At 28.5% G+C, this 14,688-nt stretch overlaps 3 protein-coding genes across 3 annotated transcripts; 2 read left to right on the top strand and 1 right to left on the bottom strand.

The window, feature by feature from the left end:
- Positions 1-1,017: 1,017 nt before the first annotated feature.
- LOC115713771 (B3 domain-containing transcription factor VRN1-like) lies at positions 1,018-3,081 on the top strand. Its single transcript, XM_030642254.2, has 6 exons — positions 1,018-1,098; positions 1,210-1,660; positions 1,758-1,918; positions 2,022-2,322; positions 2,397-2,557; positions 2,649-3,081. The coding sequence occupies exons 1-6, from the start codon at positions 1,018-1,020 to the stop codon at positions 2,913-2,915; spliced, it is 1,422 nt and encodes a 473-aa protein (XP_030498114.2). The 3' UTR covers positions 2,916-3,081.
- Positions 3,082-3,735: 654 nt separating this feature from the next.
- Positions 3,736-6,676, top strand: LOC115713772 (B3 domain-containing protein LOC_Os12g40080-like). Its single transcript, XM_061114528.1, has 8 exons — positions 3,736-3,867; positions 4,020-4,443; positions 4,540-4,709; positions 4,787-5,075; positions 5,165-5,469; positions 5,557-5,854; positions 6,075-6,175; positions 6,283-6,676. Exons 1-8 carry the CDS (start codon positions 3,751-3,753, stop codon positions 6,571-6,573), a joined length of 1,995 nt encoding a protein of 664 aa, XP_060970511.1. The 5' UTR covers positions 3,736-3,750; the 3' UTR covers positions 6,574-6,676.
- A 2,794-nt stretch (positions 6,677-9,470) lies between these two features.
- LOC133037157 (B3 domain-containing protein REM19-like) lies at positions 9,471-12,795 on the bottom strand. Its single transcript, XM_061113999.1, has 6 exons — positions 12,667-12,795; positions 12,443-12,559; positions 12,222-12,312; positions 11,954-12,129; positions 11,806-11,856; positions 9,471-9,749 (listed from the first exon to the last, which is right to left on the bottom strand). The coding sequence occupies exons 1-6, from the start codon at positions 12,793-12,795 to the stop codon at positions 9,471-9,473; spliced, it is 843 nt and encodes a 280-aa protein (XP_060969982.1).
- Between the last annotated feature and the right edge of the window lie 1,893 nt (positions 12,796-14,688).

The following is a 14,688-nucleotide window of genomic DNA, read 5'->3' on the forward strand; positions in this document are numbered from 1 at the left end:
TACCGTAATAAAAATAAAGTTAAAATATTTTATTATATTTTACTGTATGTATGATTATTTTTTCTTATAAACGTAATAATTTTGAATTTAAGTTTTGACACTTTAAATTATTAATTTTTTTTTTTTATTTTAAATGTACTTCCAAATAATTACGTGATCATAAACAAAAATGAAAAAATAAAAAATTGACAAAAAAGTTCTCCTAAATGCATGTGAATGTGACATGTTAGTGATCTGAGTGAAGATTAATGTTAGGCTATTATGACTAAACTAATTGCCTAGGTGTAGCTGTGCTTAAGTGTTAGTATTTTGTATTTTGAATTTCTGAATTTTATTTCACCATTTCTCATAGTAAAGTTGGGTTTTTTCACAGAGATAACTAGAAGAAGAAACTAGAGGTTCTCTCTGTGAATACTTTCTTTTTTTCCTTTTCTTTATCAGGTTGGTTTCTTAATAACTTGTTTGCTTGGTTTTATTTTTAATGTCAACCATGGTAGATTTAATTTAAGCTCTCCAAAACAGAGCAACCTGATTATTATTATAATCACTTTATATTAAAAACCTTGTTACAATATGTACATATTTTCCGAGTTTAGTAATAATAAAAGTGCTACCTTTTTGTTTTTTAAGTTGAAATCTGCTGTATTTACTGTCTTGAAATGGTATTGTAGCTAGAAATTGGGATGTTTTATGTGTTTATGCTAAAATAAACTCAAGTGTTTCTTGTAACATTCTAACAAATTCCCAACTTATTGAACTAGTTTCAACTTATATTTATATATGTATTTTGACTTTTTAACATGAAAATAAACTTACCCATTTCACAGAAGGAAAAGAAAAACGATTAATAATGTTATTATGATATGCATGCATTTTCCCAAGAAAAGATTATGGAAATTGTTAAGAGAAAAAAACCTCTCATATGTTTGGCATCATGGGTTTGATGAGTTTGAGTTTTGCATGTGGACTAATAATTAATTAATGTTGTATAGAAGCAAGGATTTTTCTGAATCAGCAATGGAATCTACAAACTTTTGTCCACTTAATCCTCACTTTCATAGGATGATCTTACAAGATTCTCTTTTCGATAATAAGCTTGTAAGCTCTCCTTCCTTACATATAAATTATATAGTTTGTTGTTCTTTTCGATATAGTTTGTTGTTATTTGAAGCTAATATTGGTCTTTTTTTCTTCTTCTGTGTACTGTAGAAAATCCCAAGAGAGTTTATGCTAAAATATGCTAGTAATATGAATAGATCAAACTCAGTGGACTTAAAAGTTCCTAGCGGTGGAGAATGGAAAGTAAAATTGACCAAATGTGATGATGGTCATGATATTTGGTTGGGTGAAGGTTGGCCAGATTTCGCAAGGCATCACTCCATACAATGTGGATTTTCCTTGCTCTTTAGATATGAAGGTCAATCAAGATTTCATGTGGTCATAATTGATGCAAATGGTTCGGAGATATGCTATAAGTTGAAGCCGAACATCATCGATGAACCCCGAAAGAGGATAGAAAATAATGAATACCTTAAGAGCCACTCACCATACTCACAATTTTCAACTCCCAATAGAAGAAAAACCAAGTTTTGTGTTAGTAGTAGTAATAGTAGTAGTAGTGACAATGATGAAGAGTGTTTCAAGTCTCTCAAAATAACAGGTTTGTCCTGTTTTGTGTGAAATTACATGTTGTTATTGCTTAACATTATGTTTTGTTTTCTTATTTGTTAGTACTAATAATTATCACCTCTTTATAGATACAAGACTTTTTAAGGCTTGTACTAAAAGGAAGCGATCGATGACAATGACAGTTGAAGAAAAAGCCAAAGCTTTATCTAAGACTGAAAACTTCAAATCCCCATATCCATATTTCAAGATTGTATTACAAAAGACACATGTAGATGATCATTTTAACATGGTAAGTTTTTTGTTTTTTCACTTTCCTAGTCTTGTAGTATAGTATGTAGAATCATAGTTACATAAGTCTTTTCTAATTTCCTCATTTTGTTTAATGGTTTTAGGCAATACTAACAGAATTTTGGAAAAGACATGTCGATGATAATTCTTGTCATGATGTTACTTTGTATGTTCCTTGTATGAGGAAGACTTGGCTAGTGAAACTTCAGACGAAAACTAGAAATAGATGCAGTTCACCGAGGCCTACTTTCTCGAGAAGAGATTGGCAGGAATTTGTTGAAGAGAATGAGTTGAAAGTTGGCGATGTTTGTATATTTGAACTCACTAACAAAAATGAAATGATGTTCCATGTTTCCATTCACCGAGAAACAGAATGCAACGATCGAAACAACCAACAATGTGAAGGTTAGTAAATGACTCCAAATTATGATCTTAATGAATTTGGTAATTATAAACTTTGTTCATATCATATGTTGAAGGAAACATGAAATATGGTGCAAAATCCAAGGATCACTCAACCGGACAGGTTGCTAATGGCGCAGCTTCATCTTCAAGAGACAGCAAATCTTTTGGAGGATCAACCAAGCAATCTAATCCCAGTTTTGAAATGGTATTGGGGCAGTCTTCTGATAAGGTCAAGGTAGGATTTTACAAATGATAACTGTATATTTAGGAAATGTGATTAGAAGTTTGTTATTCTCAACACTCACTGTCGATTTGAATTTCTGCAGCGTGTTCCGAATGATTTTGCAAATAGTTATCTACAAGGAAAGGCTGGAGTTGTAACACTTCAGGTTGGGAAGAAATTGTGGTCTGTGAATTTGTGTAGTACTTCAGGTGGACTGATTTTAAGTGGTGGATGGCCTAGATTTGCAAAAGAGAACCATTTGAAGCCTGGAGATTCTTGTGTGTTTGAATTGGTTACCAAGGAAATGGATAAAGATAACATTTTGCTAAATGTTACCATTTCTAGACTAATTAGGCCTGCTGTTATGTAGATTGTAAGTGCTTATGTAGGAGCTAAAGAAAGTTGGTGGAAGATATATATAACACAATGGTATATTTATATATGTAGATGTGTTTTTATGTATGTTTTTGCTGGAAGATCTATATATATTAGTGAAGGAAAGTGTTTAAATCTTCTTTCCCATAGAGTTTCTTAAATCAAGACTCGTGTTTAGGATTCACAACAACTGAATGTCTTTAGGTTAAACAAAAGAGACTTAGATTTATTTTTTGTGTTGGTTTGGACTTTTTCCAAATTAGTTTTGGAGAGCCAAATTAAGTTCACACAATTTAAGGCGACTAAAAGCTCAAAAAATAATTGACCTTGCCGGAAAAAAAATTACTCAAATGGCAGAAGTAATACCAAAAATATTTTAAGGAAGAGCTACACATCTTATAAGTGCAGAATCATGATCACTTGTTAAAAATATTTTTTAATTTTTTTATAAATAAAAAATTAATTTATGTGTCAAACTTTAATTAATTTAACATGATAATTATCGAGTTTTGAATTTATTTGCGGCGAAATTTCATTCAGTTTTAATTTTTTATACTTCATTTCCTTTCAGGAATGTTTATATTAAAATGAAAAAAAAAAACGGACGTGGCAAATAATAAGAGACACTTTTTATGGACATAAAAAACGTGGCTTGTTTTTCTTTTTTTTTAATAGATAAAAAAAACGTGTCTTGTTACTTGAGTTTCAATGTTGTTTTCGGAATACTTCCAAGGAAGAACGTTTTCTGTTTAGAATCCACGTGTGACTTGTCAAAACGAGGACACGTGGCTTGGATATATCAGATTAGTCAAAGTTTGAGTTGAAAAGGTATGAAATTAAAGCAAAGCAAGCTTTTGCCAGAGTTGATTTTGTTCAAGAATGGCTGGTGTTACTGTTCACCCTCATTTTTACAAGATTATTCTTCAACAAACTCTTTTGAACAACAAGTTAGTAAGTAAATTTATGCATGCACACCCAAATATTATAGGGCTTTACTTTTGTATATTGACAATAGGATTTTGGATGTTAAAGTTAGTGTTGACTTGTCATATGTTTGATTTTATAATAGCTTTATTTTTATTCTCTCTTCCATGTGCAGCAAATTCCAAAGACATTTTGGGTGAAATATTGTGGGTCTTCATCAAGTCAAGTATTTCTTAAGCTTCCATGTGGATCAACATGGGAGGTAGGGTTGACAATAAGTAGTGATGAAAAGGTATGGATAGAAAAGGGTTGGGATAAATTTGCACAGCACTGTTCTTTAAGCTGTGGAGATCTCCTAGTGTTTGGATATGAAGGGAATTCTCAGTTCAATGTTATGGTGTTTGACAAGAGTACTGTGGAGAAAGATTATCCTTTTACTCCTCCTAACCATTCTGAGGACAAGTATGTTGATATTGATTCTTCTAATGAAAATTCAGACTTGTCATGGTTTTCTAAAACCAGAGACAACCCTCCATTACCTAGCTCTGTGCCCCACAAGAAAAGGAAAACTACTCCTTATCCTTATGGTAAATCTGAAGGTATTCATGATCATCCTTGTATAATTTTCATGTGATTATTAACTTTCTTTTCCTTATATGTTTTCACTAATTTGTTGAATTTGTAAATACGTGGAGAATCTTCTGTACTAAGGCGGATGGAACCTCAAAATATTATAAGAAAGCAAATGTACTTGACAGGACAAAAAAAGGCTGAAGCTCTTATGAGAGCTAAAGGCTTTAAGTCTGATGACCCATTTTTCATAGTTCTAATGCAACCATCGTTTGTTGGAGCTTCGTATAGTATGGTAATTACTTATTAACATTCTTCTTACAATTCATCTTTTTAGAATGTTTGTCATATTCACATTGTTCTTTTGTCAAGGTTGTACCATTTAGCTTTGCAAAAAATCACCTCCTAAGTGTCAGTAAGCATGAAGATGTGATCCTTAAGGTTCAGGATGAGCGGATTTGGCCTGTTAGGTACTATTATAGAAAGTATGCAGGGCATTCACAATTCAGATTCGAGTGGGGTTGGAAGGCCTTTGCTAGAGACAATGATTTGAAAGTAGGTGATGTTTGTGTCTTTGTTAAGAGACAGAACATTGGGATAATGTTATTTGAAGTTGTTACTTTTTATAAGAATGGAGTACCAAATTCCCCTGTGTTACCAGGTAATTAATCAAGAACTCGATTATTCTATAATAACAATCTAGGTGAGAATTATAATAATGTTGTTGACATATATAAGTGTTGTTTTCAGTTGCAAATAACACAACCCCTTGTGTGAAAGTTGAACCTTCTTTTACTAGCAATAATTATGATAATGCAAGTATGATTTCACATGACATAATTCCAAAGAAAGAAGTAATTGAATCTTCAGTTAACAAGTCAGATAAAGTATGTGGAGAATCTCCTGAACCTGAAAATTTTATAAGAAATCAGGAGTTGAGTGAAAAAGAAAAGGCTGAAGCTTTCAAGAGAATAAAAGATTTTAACTCTGAAGACCCCTTTTTCACTGTTCCCATGCAACCATCATTTGTTGGATCCAAATCCAAGTATTGTATGGTAATTAATAAACTTCTTAATTACAAGTTTATCTATTCAAATATGTTTCTCATATTGATTTTACTCTTGTGTTCATCTAATGTCTAGGGTATGCCATCTCTCTTTGCAAAAAAGTACCTTGTCGGGATCAGTAATAGTCCTCAAGATGTGATCCTTAAGGTTCAGGATGGGAGGACTTGGTGTGTAAAGTACTATGTAAGGCCACTAGGAACATCTTCGAAAGCCACAATCGAGGGTGGTTGGAAGGCATTTGTTCAAGACAATGAGCTGAAAGTAGGTGACGTTTGTGCCTTTATTTTGAGAAATAGCATTGGAATAATATCATTCGAAGTGGTTATTTTTCATGGCAATGGAGTAGCAACTTCCTGTATGTTACCAATACCAGGTAAACAAGAACTCTGATTTATAACAATATACTTTCTTGATCATTATAACAGTCCAGGTGAAAATTATAATAATGCTCCTTGCATGAAAATTGAACCTTCTTGTTCTAGCTAGAATTATGATAAAGCCAGTACGATTCCATATGGCATAATTGTAAAGAAAGAAGCAATTGATTTAGAAAAGTTTCTGAAGCATTAATAATAAGATGCCTTCATCTTCAGGATTTGGCATAGTTTCTGAAGCAGCCAGCAAATTCTGCTCAAACAATCCTTACTTCGAAGTGAAATTGAGATCATCTCAACTGCGTGGACGTCCAACGCTGGTATGTAGAAAATGTTGCTCATTCATATCCATTATTATGATGACATCTTTGTATCAAAATTTTCATATTTTTTAGATAATTAATTATATAAATTCTTGTTTGTGCAGTATATTCCAATGGCTATTGCAAACCCTTGGTTCGAGAAAAAGGCACAAATTGTTACTCTTTGGGTTGGTGAGGAATATTGGCATGTGAATTTAACTGTTAATAAGGGATCATCATCTTCTGGATTAGAGCATAGGTTTTCTGGTGGATGGCGTGCATTTGCAAGAGACAACTCTCTTCAGCCAAATGATGTATGCATCTTTGAGCTGATCAACAAGAATAAACCTGAGATTAAAGTTACCATATTTAGACAAAATGGGATTTCTCAAGAATATGCTGTTGTAATTAATTAGTTTAGCTACAATTTACCCCATGTGAAGTGGTTTTTTTTGTTGGGGTAGGTAGCTTTAACTGACACTTAATCAATATCAAGAATAAAATGGTTGCTTTTGTACATGTTATTGGTGTTTGTGAGTTTGTGATTCTCTTAAGCTAAAGCTACTACCCAATTGATTTCTACACTTCACTTGAATGTACACTTTAAACAACTTGCAGTTTTTTAGTTTTGCGGTGCGGGCACGGTTTGGGAAATTAAAAAAATCGCATGTGCGGGTTGGTTTAAAAAAATAGTCAAAAACCGCACCACTCGCACCGCGAACACCCCTGAATGTGATTATTAGTTTTTCTTACATATATTGTGTGATTTGTTCTTATTTGTTTTACTTACATATTTTAGACTGGCTATCTTAAATGTGATTTATGATCTTAATATGAAATCTGAGAAGTTAATATTAGAAATGCTCTAATAGGACAAACATAAATTTTGATGTAATACGGGAGTATTTATATAGCTTATGTGATTTTTAGATTCTGAATTTAATGCAAGTTATATGTTAATTTACTTCAGAGATACAAGTATATAATATATAATTTAGGACCTTAATGATCTAAGAAGAGTTAGGATTAATTTGATAATTTATCATCACCAAAAAGTAGAGAATTAATAATTAACTTTAACAAATAGAAAACTGAACTAACATGATTCATATTCCTAAACATTCATTCATAATTAATTACACTTTTTATTGTTATTTTCCTACTTTTCAATTTTTAGTTATATAATTATTCAACCTTATTATCGATATTATCAAATAAAAATACAAATCTAATTTAGTGATATTCAATATTAATTCCATGTGGATCTACCTATAAAACTGCAATAGATTACGTATACTTGTGTAGTTGTTTACAATTTGCGTAATAAATGCTTATGCTTGTTGCCAGTACTCAGCTTTAACAGTTTGCATATTAGATACTCACAGTGTTTTTACACACACAAATGACAAAACAGGAAACACCATACCTGTAAGTGATTTTCTTGTGTCTATATTTAATAATTGTGTTCTAATGCACAATAGCAAAACAAAATATAAATTGACATAAAAAATAATTTTTGTTAATGATAATTAATAAATTAATTATATTTTTACATTTAAATAATGATAATATTGTAATTAAAAAATATGTTAAAGTTAATCATTAAAGTTAATAGCAATATTATAAGATAAAAAAATATATTAATTTCATTTGTGCTAAATTTGACACAATGACTTATTTTATATAAAATTAAAAAATAAATTGTGCTTCGTGTAGGATTGTATTTTGTTTAGTCATATTTTTTATAAAAAAAATTATAGTCTTAATTTTCCTAATTATTTTGAACTTTAAAAATAATAATTTTTAATTAATTAATTAAGTTATTATGAATATATATTATTATACCATTACTTTATAAGATATATCATTTGAATAAATAAATATAAATTTAAAATACATATTTGTAATAATTGATAAATTTAAAATACTTTATAAGATATTACTCATCATAAGTTAAAAATTATTTTCATGACCGTATCTCACTTATATTTAAATAAAATTTAATAATTAATAATGATAAATAAATAGAATTGTATTTAATTAAAAGAAAAAAATATTATAAATAAAAAAATTCTCGCACAAAATAAAAATCTATAACAAAGACTATTGATAAATTTATGAAAAATTCATCATCATCACTCTATATTACTTGTAGTTGTGTTATGTAAAAATATGAACCAAATTGTTGGAATTAAATTTTGAAAAAAAAAAAAGACTAAAAAGTTAATGCATGAAGAAGGGAAAGAAGAGAACATTACAAATAGAGTATAAGAGCTTTACAATTACATACATGTTTCAATGTAACCTATGTAAAAGCTACAAATAGTTCTTTATACTTTAGCCATATGAGAAATCATAAGCAATCTTAGCTTTGACATTGGTATGTGCATGGCACGGTTATAGTTTACAGATTTTTTTTATTGGTTTATTTATTTATATAAATTATTAAAAATGAGAGAACTTAAATATATAGGGAAATTTATAAGGTATACTAATTTTTGCTATTTTTTTACAAAAATACTGCCAGGCGGTATTTTTTACTTTTTTATTGTGTTTTTTTATAAGTTTCATACTGCAGTATACTGTGTTGAGTTTCACTGGTGTTCTACTGGTGTTTTACTAGTGTTCTAATGTTGTTTTGAGTGATACTGCTTTGTGTTTTACTGGTGTTTTATAAAAACACAGTATTTTTGAAAAAATTTCCGTGTCACAGTATTTTTGTAAAACTTAACTAAAATTCCAGTATTTTTGTAAGTTTCCCAATATATAATGGTTGTGATATTTGGGAATTATACGATCAGTTTGGTGATATAGTTTAGAAATTTTTTTTCAGTTTGGTGATATAGTTTAGAGATTTTTTTTTATTGGTTAAATAATTTCTGGAGAGTACGGCTGAGAGAAAAAATGTGTTGGATATTTTAATTTTTTCGTAATTTTAAAAGTGATATTATTAATTATGTCAAAAAAAAAGTGATATTATTAATAAATAAATGGTGTGTTTTAGATTGATTTATAAACCGACTTAAAAATGAGAAAAATGGGAGAAATAAGAAGTAAGAAATATTCTTTCAAAAAAAAAAGAAATAGAAGAAAAAAAAAAGAGAAGAAGAAGTAAGAAAGATGGTTTTAGAAATCAAATAGGCATACATGGCTTAAGAGAATTAATTACAAATTAACAAAACACTAATAACATGTACATTAATTAGCAACCATTTTAGTCCTGATATTGATTAAGGATCAGTTAAAGCTAAAAACAAAATCCTTTCAGCTGGAGTAAATTGTATAAGGAGAAGATTTGGATAATTACAAGAGTTTATTGTTGAATCATACTAATTTCATTTTGTCTAAATATGGTAACTTTAATCTCAGGTTGATTCTTGTTGATCAGCTCAAAGATACATACATCAGATTTCTGAAGAGAGTTGTCTCTTGCAAATGCAGCCCATCCAGAAGAAAACCTATGCTCTAATCCAGAAGATGATGATCCCTTATTAATAGTTAAATTCACATGCCAATATTCCTCACCAACCCAAAGACTCACAATTTGTGCCTTTTTCTCAAACCAAGAGTTTGCAATAGCCACTGGAATATACTGTACAAACAAGAATTAATATAATGAATTATCTAAAAAAAAAAAAATTGATACAGAAATGTGAATGAGAGCAACAACTTGTACATACCAATTTTCCATTTCCACGCAATTGATGCGCTCTCAATTTCACTTGGAAGTCGGTTTTATAGTTTTTAAAGGTATAGGTTTACAATCAAAAAAACAAAGTATAGGTTTACAAAAATAACATATATAGTTTTTCAAAAAGAAAAAAAAAAGGAATTACCTCATGTATTATTTTTTTAATTTTTTTTTTCAAATTTACGGTTTGGGTTTCTAAAGTGGTTGCAGCTCTAGTTGTAATAGGAGTTTCTATACGATTTTTAATTGCAATAGGGGTTTCTCTGTAGAATTTCGTAAAAATGCAAAAAAAAAAAAAAAAAAAAAAAAAATCTGGTTTGAAGTGTAAAAATAAAAAAGCCCCAAAAAAAAATTATGGAATTTTTTTTGGAAAAAAAAGTTAAAAGAATATAGAAAAAGGGGAGTTATATTTGCACTCAAAACTCAAAAGACTAAAAAATAAGTATGATGGTATGAGTACACCTCAGTTTTATTTTATTTTCAGAAAAAAGTTAAAATATATTTTTATTGTTTAGTGAAATTATTAAAATAGATAAGTTTTATTTTTATTTTTTTAATAAATATATTCCCACACATTAATGAAACTAAAATTGTTTTTTAGTGCCTGAAACTGTTCTAAAAGAATAAATTCATGTTTAGTGTAGGTTAATAATTACGGTGTATTAATTATACTATATTTTAAAATATAATGTGGTATGTGTTGTTAATGATATATGAATTTTTAATATTTTGTTTGACAAAATAATTAGTAATTATACAAGAATATAATATTTTTTTTAATAGTTAATATTTAAAATAAAAAAAATTAATAATTATATGGTATAATTACACTCAATTTTCATGGGAGCCATGAGATTCATAGAGTGTAATTGGAACCTCTTAATTACTCTTAATTACACAATTACAGTGTAATTATATACATGGTGAGACAAACATGTCAAATTATGTAATTACCTTCAATTACACTCAAATCTAATTACACCATGACAAAATAACAAGTGGAATAATAAAATTCAAGAAACACTGTTATTTTTAGTGATACTTATTTAATATCGGAGATAATCTAATAAAAAGATAACAACAACGTGTGATTGGTAAAGATTTTTTTTTTTTTAATTGAGAAAGTTTATTGTCCATTTAAAGGCATATTGAATCAATCCATATACATTGGACTTACATTGAACTTATACGATAAATAGATGTAAAATAAAATTAGACAATTAAATTTTTATATAACAAAAGATAATAATAAGTCTAAATCCGACCAGTTGAAATTGAGATTGCTTGTAGGGTTGAAAATATGACTATATATCCGCTTCTTCCCTCATCTCAGCTCAATTATTATCACTCTTGAAGACATTCTATATTAGTTTGATTTTGCTCTTACATATCTCAATACAATAAGAATAGATTCATATCATCATCACTTCTTGTGGTTTGCCATATGAGTTAATTAACATTTGTTCATAAGCTTCCTTATAATTTCTAATGCATAGAGAACACCCCTTTAAAAGATGTAATCTTCTTGTTGGTTTAAAGTATCCTTTAAAGTGAACTTTAGAAATCAAATAGGCATGCATGGCTTAAGAGAATTAATTACAAATTAACAAAACACTAATAACATGTACATTAATTAGCAACCATTTTAGTCCTCATATTGATTAAGGGTCAGTTATAAAAAAAATAAAACCCCTTCAGTTGGGGTAAATTGTATAAGTAGAAAATTTGGTATAATTACAAGAGTTTATTGTTGAGCCATACTACTTTCACTTTGTCTAAATATGGTAACTTTGATCTTAGCTTGATTCTTGTTAATCAGCTCAAAGATGCAAACATCAGTTTTCTGAAGAGAGTTGTCTCTTGCAAATGCAGCCTATCCAGAAGAAAACTTATACTCTGGTCGCTTATTAATAGTTAAATTCACATGCCAATATTTCTCACCAACCCAAAGACTCACAATTTGTGCCTTTTTCTCAAACCAAGAGTTTGCAATAGCCACTGGAATATACTGCACAAATAAAAATTAATATAATGAATTATCTAAAAAAAAAAAGACAATTTTGATACAGAGATGTGTATGAATGAGAGCAACAACTTGTACATACCAAATTTCCATTTCCACGCAATTGATGTGCTCTCAATTTCACTTGGAAGTAAGGATTGTCTGTGAAGAATTTGGTGGCTGCTTCAGATGAAGGCCTCTTATTATTATTATTAGTGCCTATGCCTTGATTTTCATGATCAGTATTTGTTTCAGATACTGGTTTTGTCTTATTTGCAGCTGAAAACAACAATTGCATAATTAAGTTAACTCTGTAGGCATATTTGCATTCAATTATGATGATGATGATGATGATGATAATGAATATATACCTTCAAAATTATCATAAGGACTAGTTTTTCTTATCTTGTTGGGTCGAGAGTCTGAATCTTCTTTAGAATCATCAATATCAACATTATGTTCCTGAAAATAATAAGGAGTAAGAGAATAATCAAATACCATAACATTGAACTCAGAGTTTACTTAATGAAGAATAGCATTAATTAATTGTGTTGTGCAAATTTATTCCAACCCTTTTTCTATTAATTCATACCTTTCCATCACTATTTTTGGTCAACTCTACCTCCTCTGTTGATCTACATGGAAGCTTAGGAAATACTTGATTCGATAAGGACTCACAATATTTCACCCAAAATGCCTTTGAAATTTGCTGCACAAGGCAACACCATGAAAATAAATTAATTAATGGAAGATCAATTGAAGTTGATGCAGAGAGAGAGAGAGAGTATAGTAATATAATAATGTATGGTTACTTACCAACTTGGTGTTGGGAGGAGTTTGTTCAATCATAATATTGAAAATATGGTGAGCAGTACGAGGAAAGTGTTTCTCAACCTGCTGGGCTATATGGCTATCAGAAAAAGCCATACTTGAACAGTTTTCCATGCTTTAAAAGTACTAAAGGTAAGGAAATAATTAAGGTGAAAGCGCAGAGAACAACTCTTTGTTGTTTCTTCTCTCTATGATCAAGTTTACTCTTTCACTTCACACCTCAAACTTTCCTTTTTATAGATATCCAAATCTTATAATTACAACTTTCCCATTTTTAACGGCAAACTTTCCTTTTTATAGTTTTAAAAGGTATAGGTTTTTTTTTTTGATATATTTTTTTTTAAAAAAAAAAAAATTATTTTATGGAAATATCTTTTTTTTAAAAAAAAAAAAAGTTAAAACAATATAGAAAAATACGATATTTTTACCCCCTATTTTTTTTTTTTTTTTAAAAAAAAAAGAAAAGTTAAATATATTTTTATTCTTTCGTGAAATTATTAAAATAGACAATACTAAAATAAATTTTATTTTTTATCTTTTAATAAGAATATTTCCCTAAATTACTGAAACTAACTGTTTTTTGTTTCGTAGTGCAACTGTTCTAAAAGAGTAAAATTTATATATCTTTTTTAGTACTACACTCTAAAATAATTTTATTTTACTCAATTTATTTTTTCATTTTTTCACATTTATAATCAATATAAATATTAATTAATTTAAAAAATATAAGTATATAACAAATTTAAAAATATCACACTAAAAACCTAGATTTCACGCTATTAAAAATATAAAATATTAAAATATTAAAAGCATTTTCAAAATTTTAAAGTATAAAAATATCACACATTCTTCTTTCAAAAAAAAAATATCACACATTCACTATTAATCACATTGAAAAATAATAACAAACAAATACCTAACCGAAAAAAGTCACACTATTACGTTTTTTAAAATTATTTTTTTAAAATAAACAAATAAAATTATTTACTTAATCTTAAACTATTTCTATTAATTTTATAATTTAATTGTTACTTAAAGGTTTTTTTTTCTTTTTTCATAAAGTGTTCTTTTACCAACTTAATTTTTATTGATAAAAATGTCATTATTATATTTATCCATAAACATAAAAATTACAGTTTGTAGAAAATAACAACTCCAAATTCGACCATATATTGAGTTAAAATGGATGCATCCACATAGGGTTGAAAATATGAGTATCCGCTTCTTCAATTGAAGACCTTCTATTAGTTATAATTAACATTTATTTGTCACTGCGAAATAAAAAATAAAAAATTAACATTTATTTGTCAGCTTCCTTCTTCAGAATTTCCATCCATAAAGATTACCTCTTTAAATTCCTCGCTTAATAGAAATGCAAAATGAAGTTGTTTCAAATATATTGTGGAAAAAGTGCAGTAAACAAAATGCATGTGCAATAGTATCATTCCCACAACCACATACACAACAATTACTATGAGGTGAAATACGTCTAAGTGTTTAAACAGTACTGAAAAATAAAATTCAAATATGACTATTTTTTTAATATATAATAGATTAGGGCTGTTTATCCGATCCAATCTGCACTATTTTGGTCAAACAACATTCGATCCGCATTAGGTGCGAATTTTATATTTTGGATCCGATCCAATCCACATAACAATTCAAATTCAATCCAATCCAATCCGCAATAGTGCGGATTGGATTAGTTATTTTTGATCGGTTACTTTTTTTTTATATGTTAAACTATTAATATTTTCAAAAAATAACATTAATTCATTGAAAAAAAAAAACTGATATTATTTTTTCTGGCATTTATGTTGAGGTAATTATATTTTTATGATTTGTTTATCTCAGATCATATATATATATGGAAGAGGTTTCAATGGTTACATTTTTATTGTAACCATCATGGTTACATTTTTTTTAAGCCATTGGATTACTATTTAATGGTTGTGATTAATTTAGAAATTAAATAAAAATAAATAAAAAATAACTTGTAACCTGAAA

This window comes from Cannabis sativa, chromosome 4 (assembly GCF_029168945.1).
Source record: "Cannabis sativa cultivar Pink pepper isolate KNU-18-1 chromosome 4, ASM2916894v1, whole genome shotgun sequence".
Lineage (NCBI taxonomy): Eukaryota > Viridiplantae > Streptophyta > Magnoliopsida > Rosales > Cannabaceae > Cannabis > Cannabis sativa.

What these genes read in the sequence shown, in the direction of transcription:
- LOC133037157 (XM_061113999.1), bottom strand. Translation starts at nt 12,795, where the DNA reads ATGGAAAACTGTTCAAGTATGGCTTTTTCTGATAGCCATATAGCCCAG. An exon ending in CCAAAAATAGTGATGGAAAG is followed by an intron (nt 12,313 to 12,442) that starts GTATGAATTAAT and finishes TATTATTTTCAG; the next exon opens with GAACATAATGTTGATATTGA. An exon ending in TCCTTATGATAATTTTGAAG is followed by an intron (nt 12,130 to 12,221) that starts GTATATATTCAT and finishes TGTTGTTTTCAG; the next exon opens with CTGCAAATAAGACAAAACCA.
- LOC115713772 (XM_061114528.1), top strand. Translation starts at nt 3,751, where the DNA reads ATGAAATTAAAGCAAAGCAAGCTTTTGCCAGAGTTGATTTTGTTCAAG. An exon ending in CTGTATGTTACCAATACCAG is followed by an intron (nt 5,855 to 6,074) that starts GTAAACAAGAAC and finishes CTTCATCTTCAG; the next exon opens with GATTTGGCATAGTTTCTGAA. An exon ending in TGCGTGGACGTCCAACGCTG is followed by an intron (nt 6,176 to 6,282) that starts GTATGTAGAAAA and finishes TTGTTTGTGCAG; the next exon opens with TATATTCCAATGGCTATTGC.
- LOC115713771 (XM_030642254.2), top strand. Translation starts at nt 1,018, where the DNA reads ATGGAATCTACAAACTTTTGTCCACTTAATCCTCACTTTCATAGGATG. An exon ending in CAAGTCTCTCAAAATAACAG is followed by an intron (nt 1,661 to 1,757) that starts GTTTGTCCTGTT and finishes ACCTCTTTATAG; the next exon opens with ATACAAGACTTTTTAAGGCT. An exon ending in TAGATGATCATTTTAACATG is followed by an intron (nt 1,919 to 2,021) that starts GTAAGTTTTTTG and finishes TAATGGTTTTAG; the next exon opens with GCAATACTAACAGAATTTTG.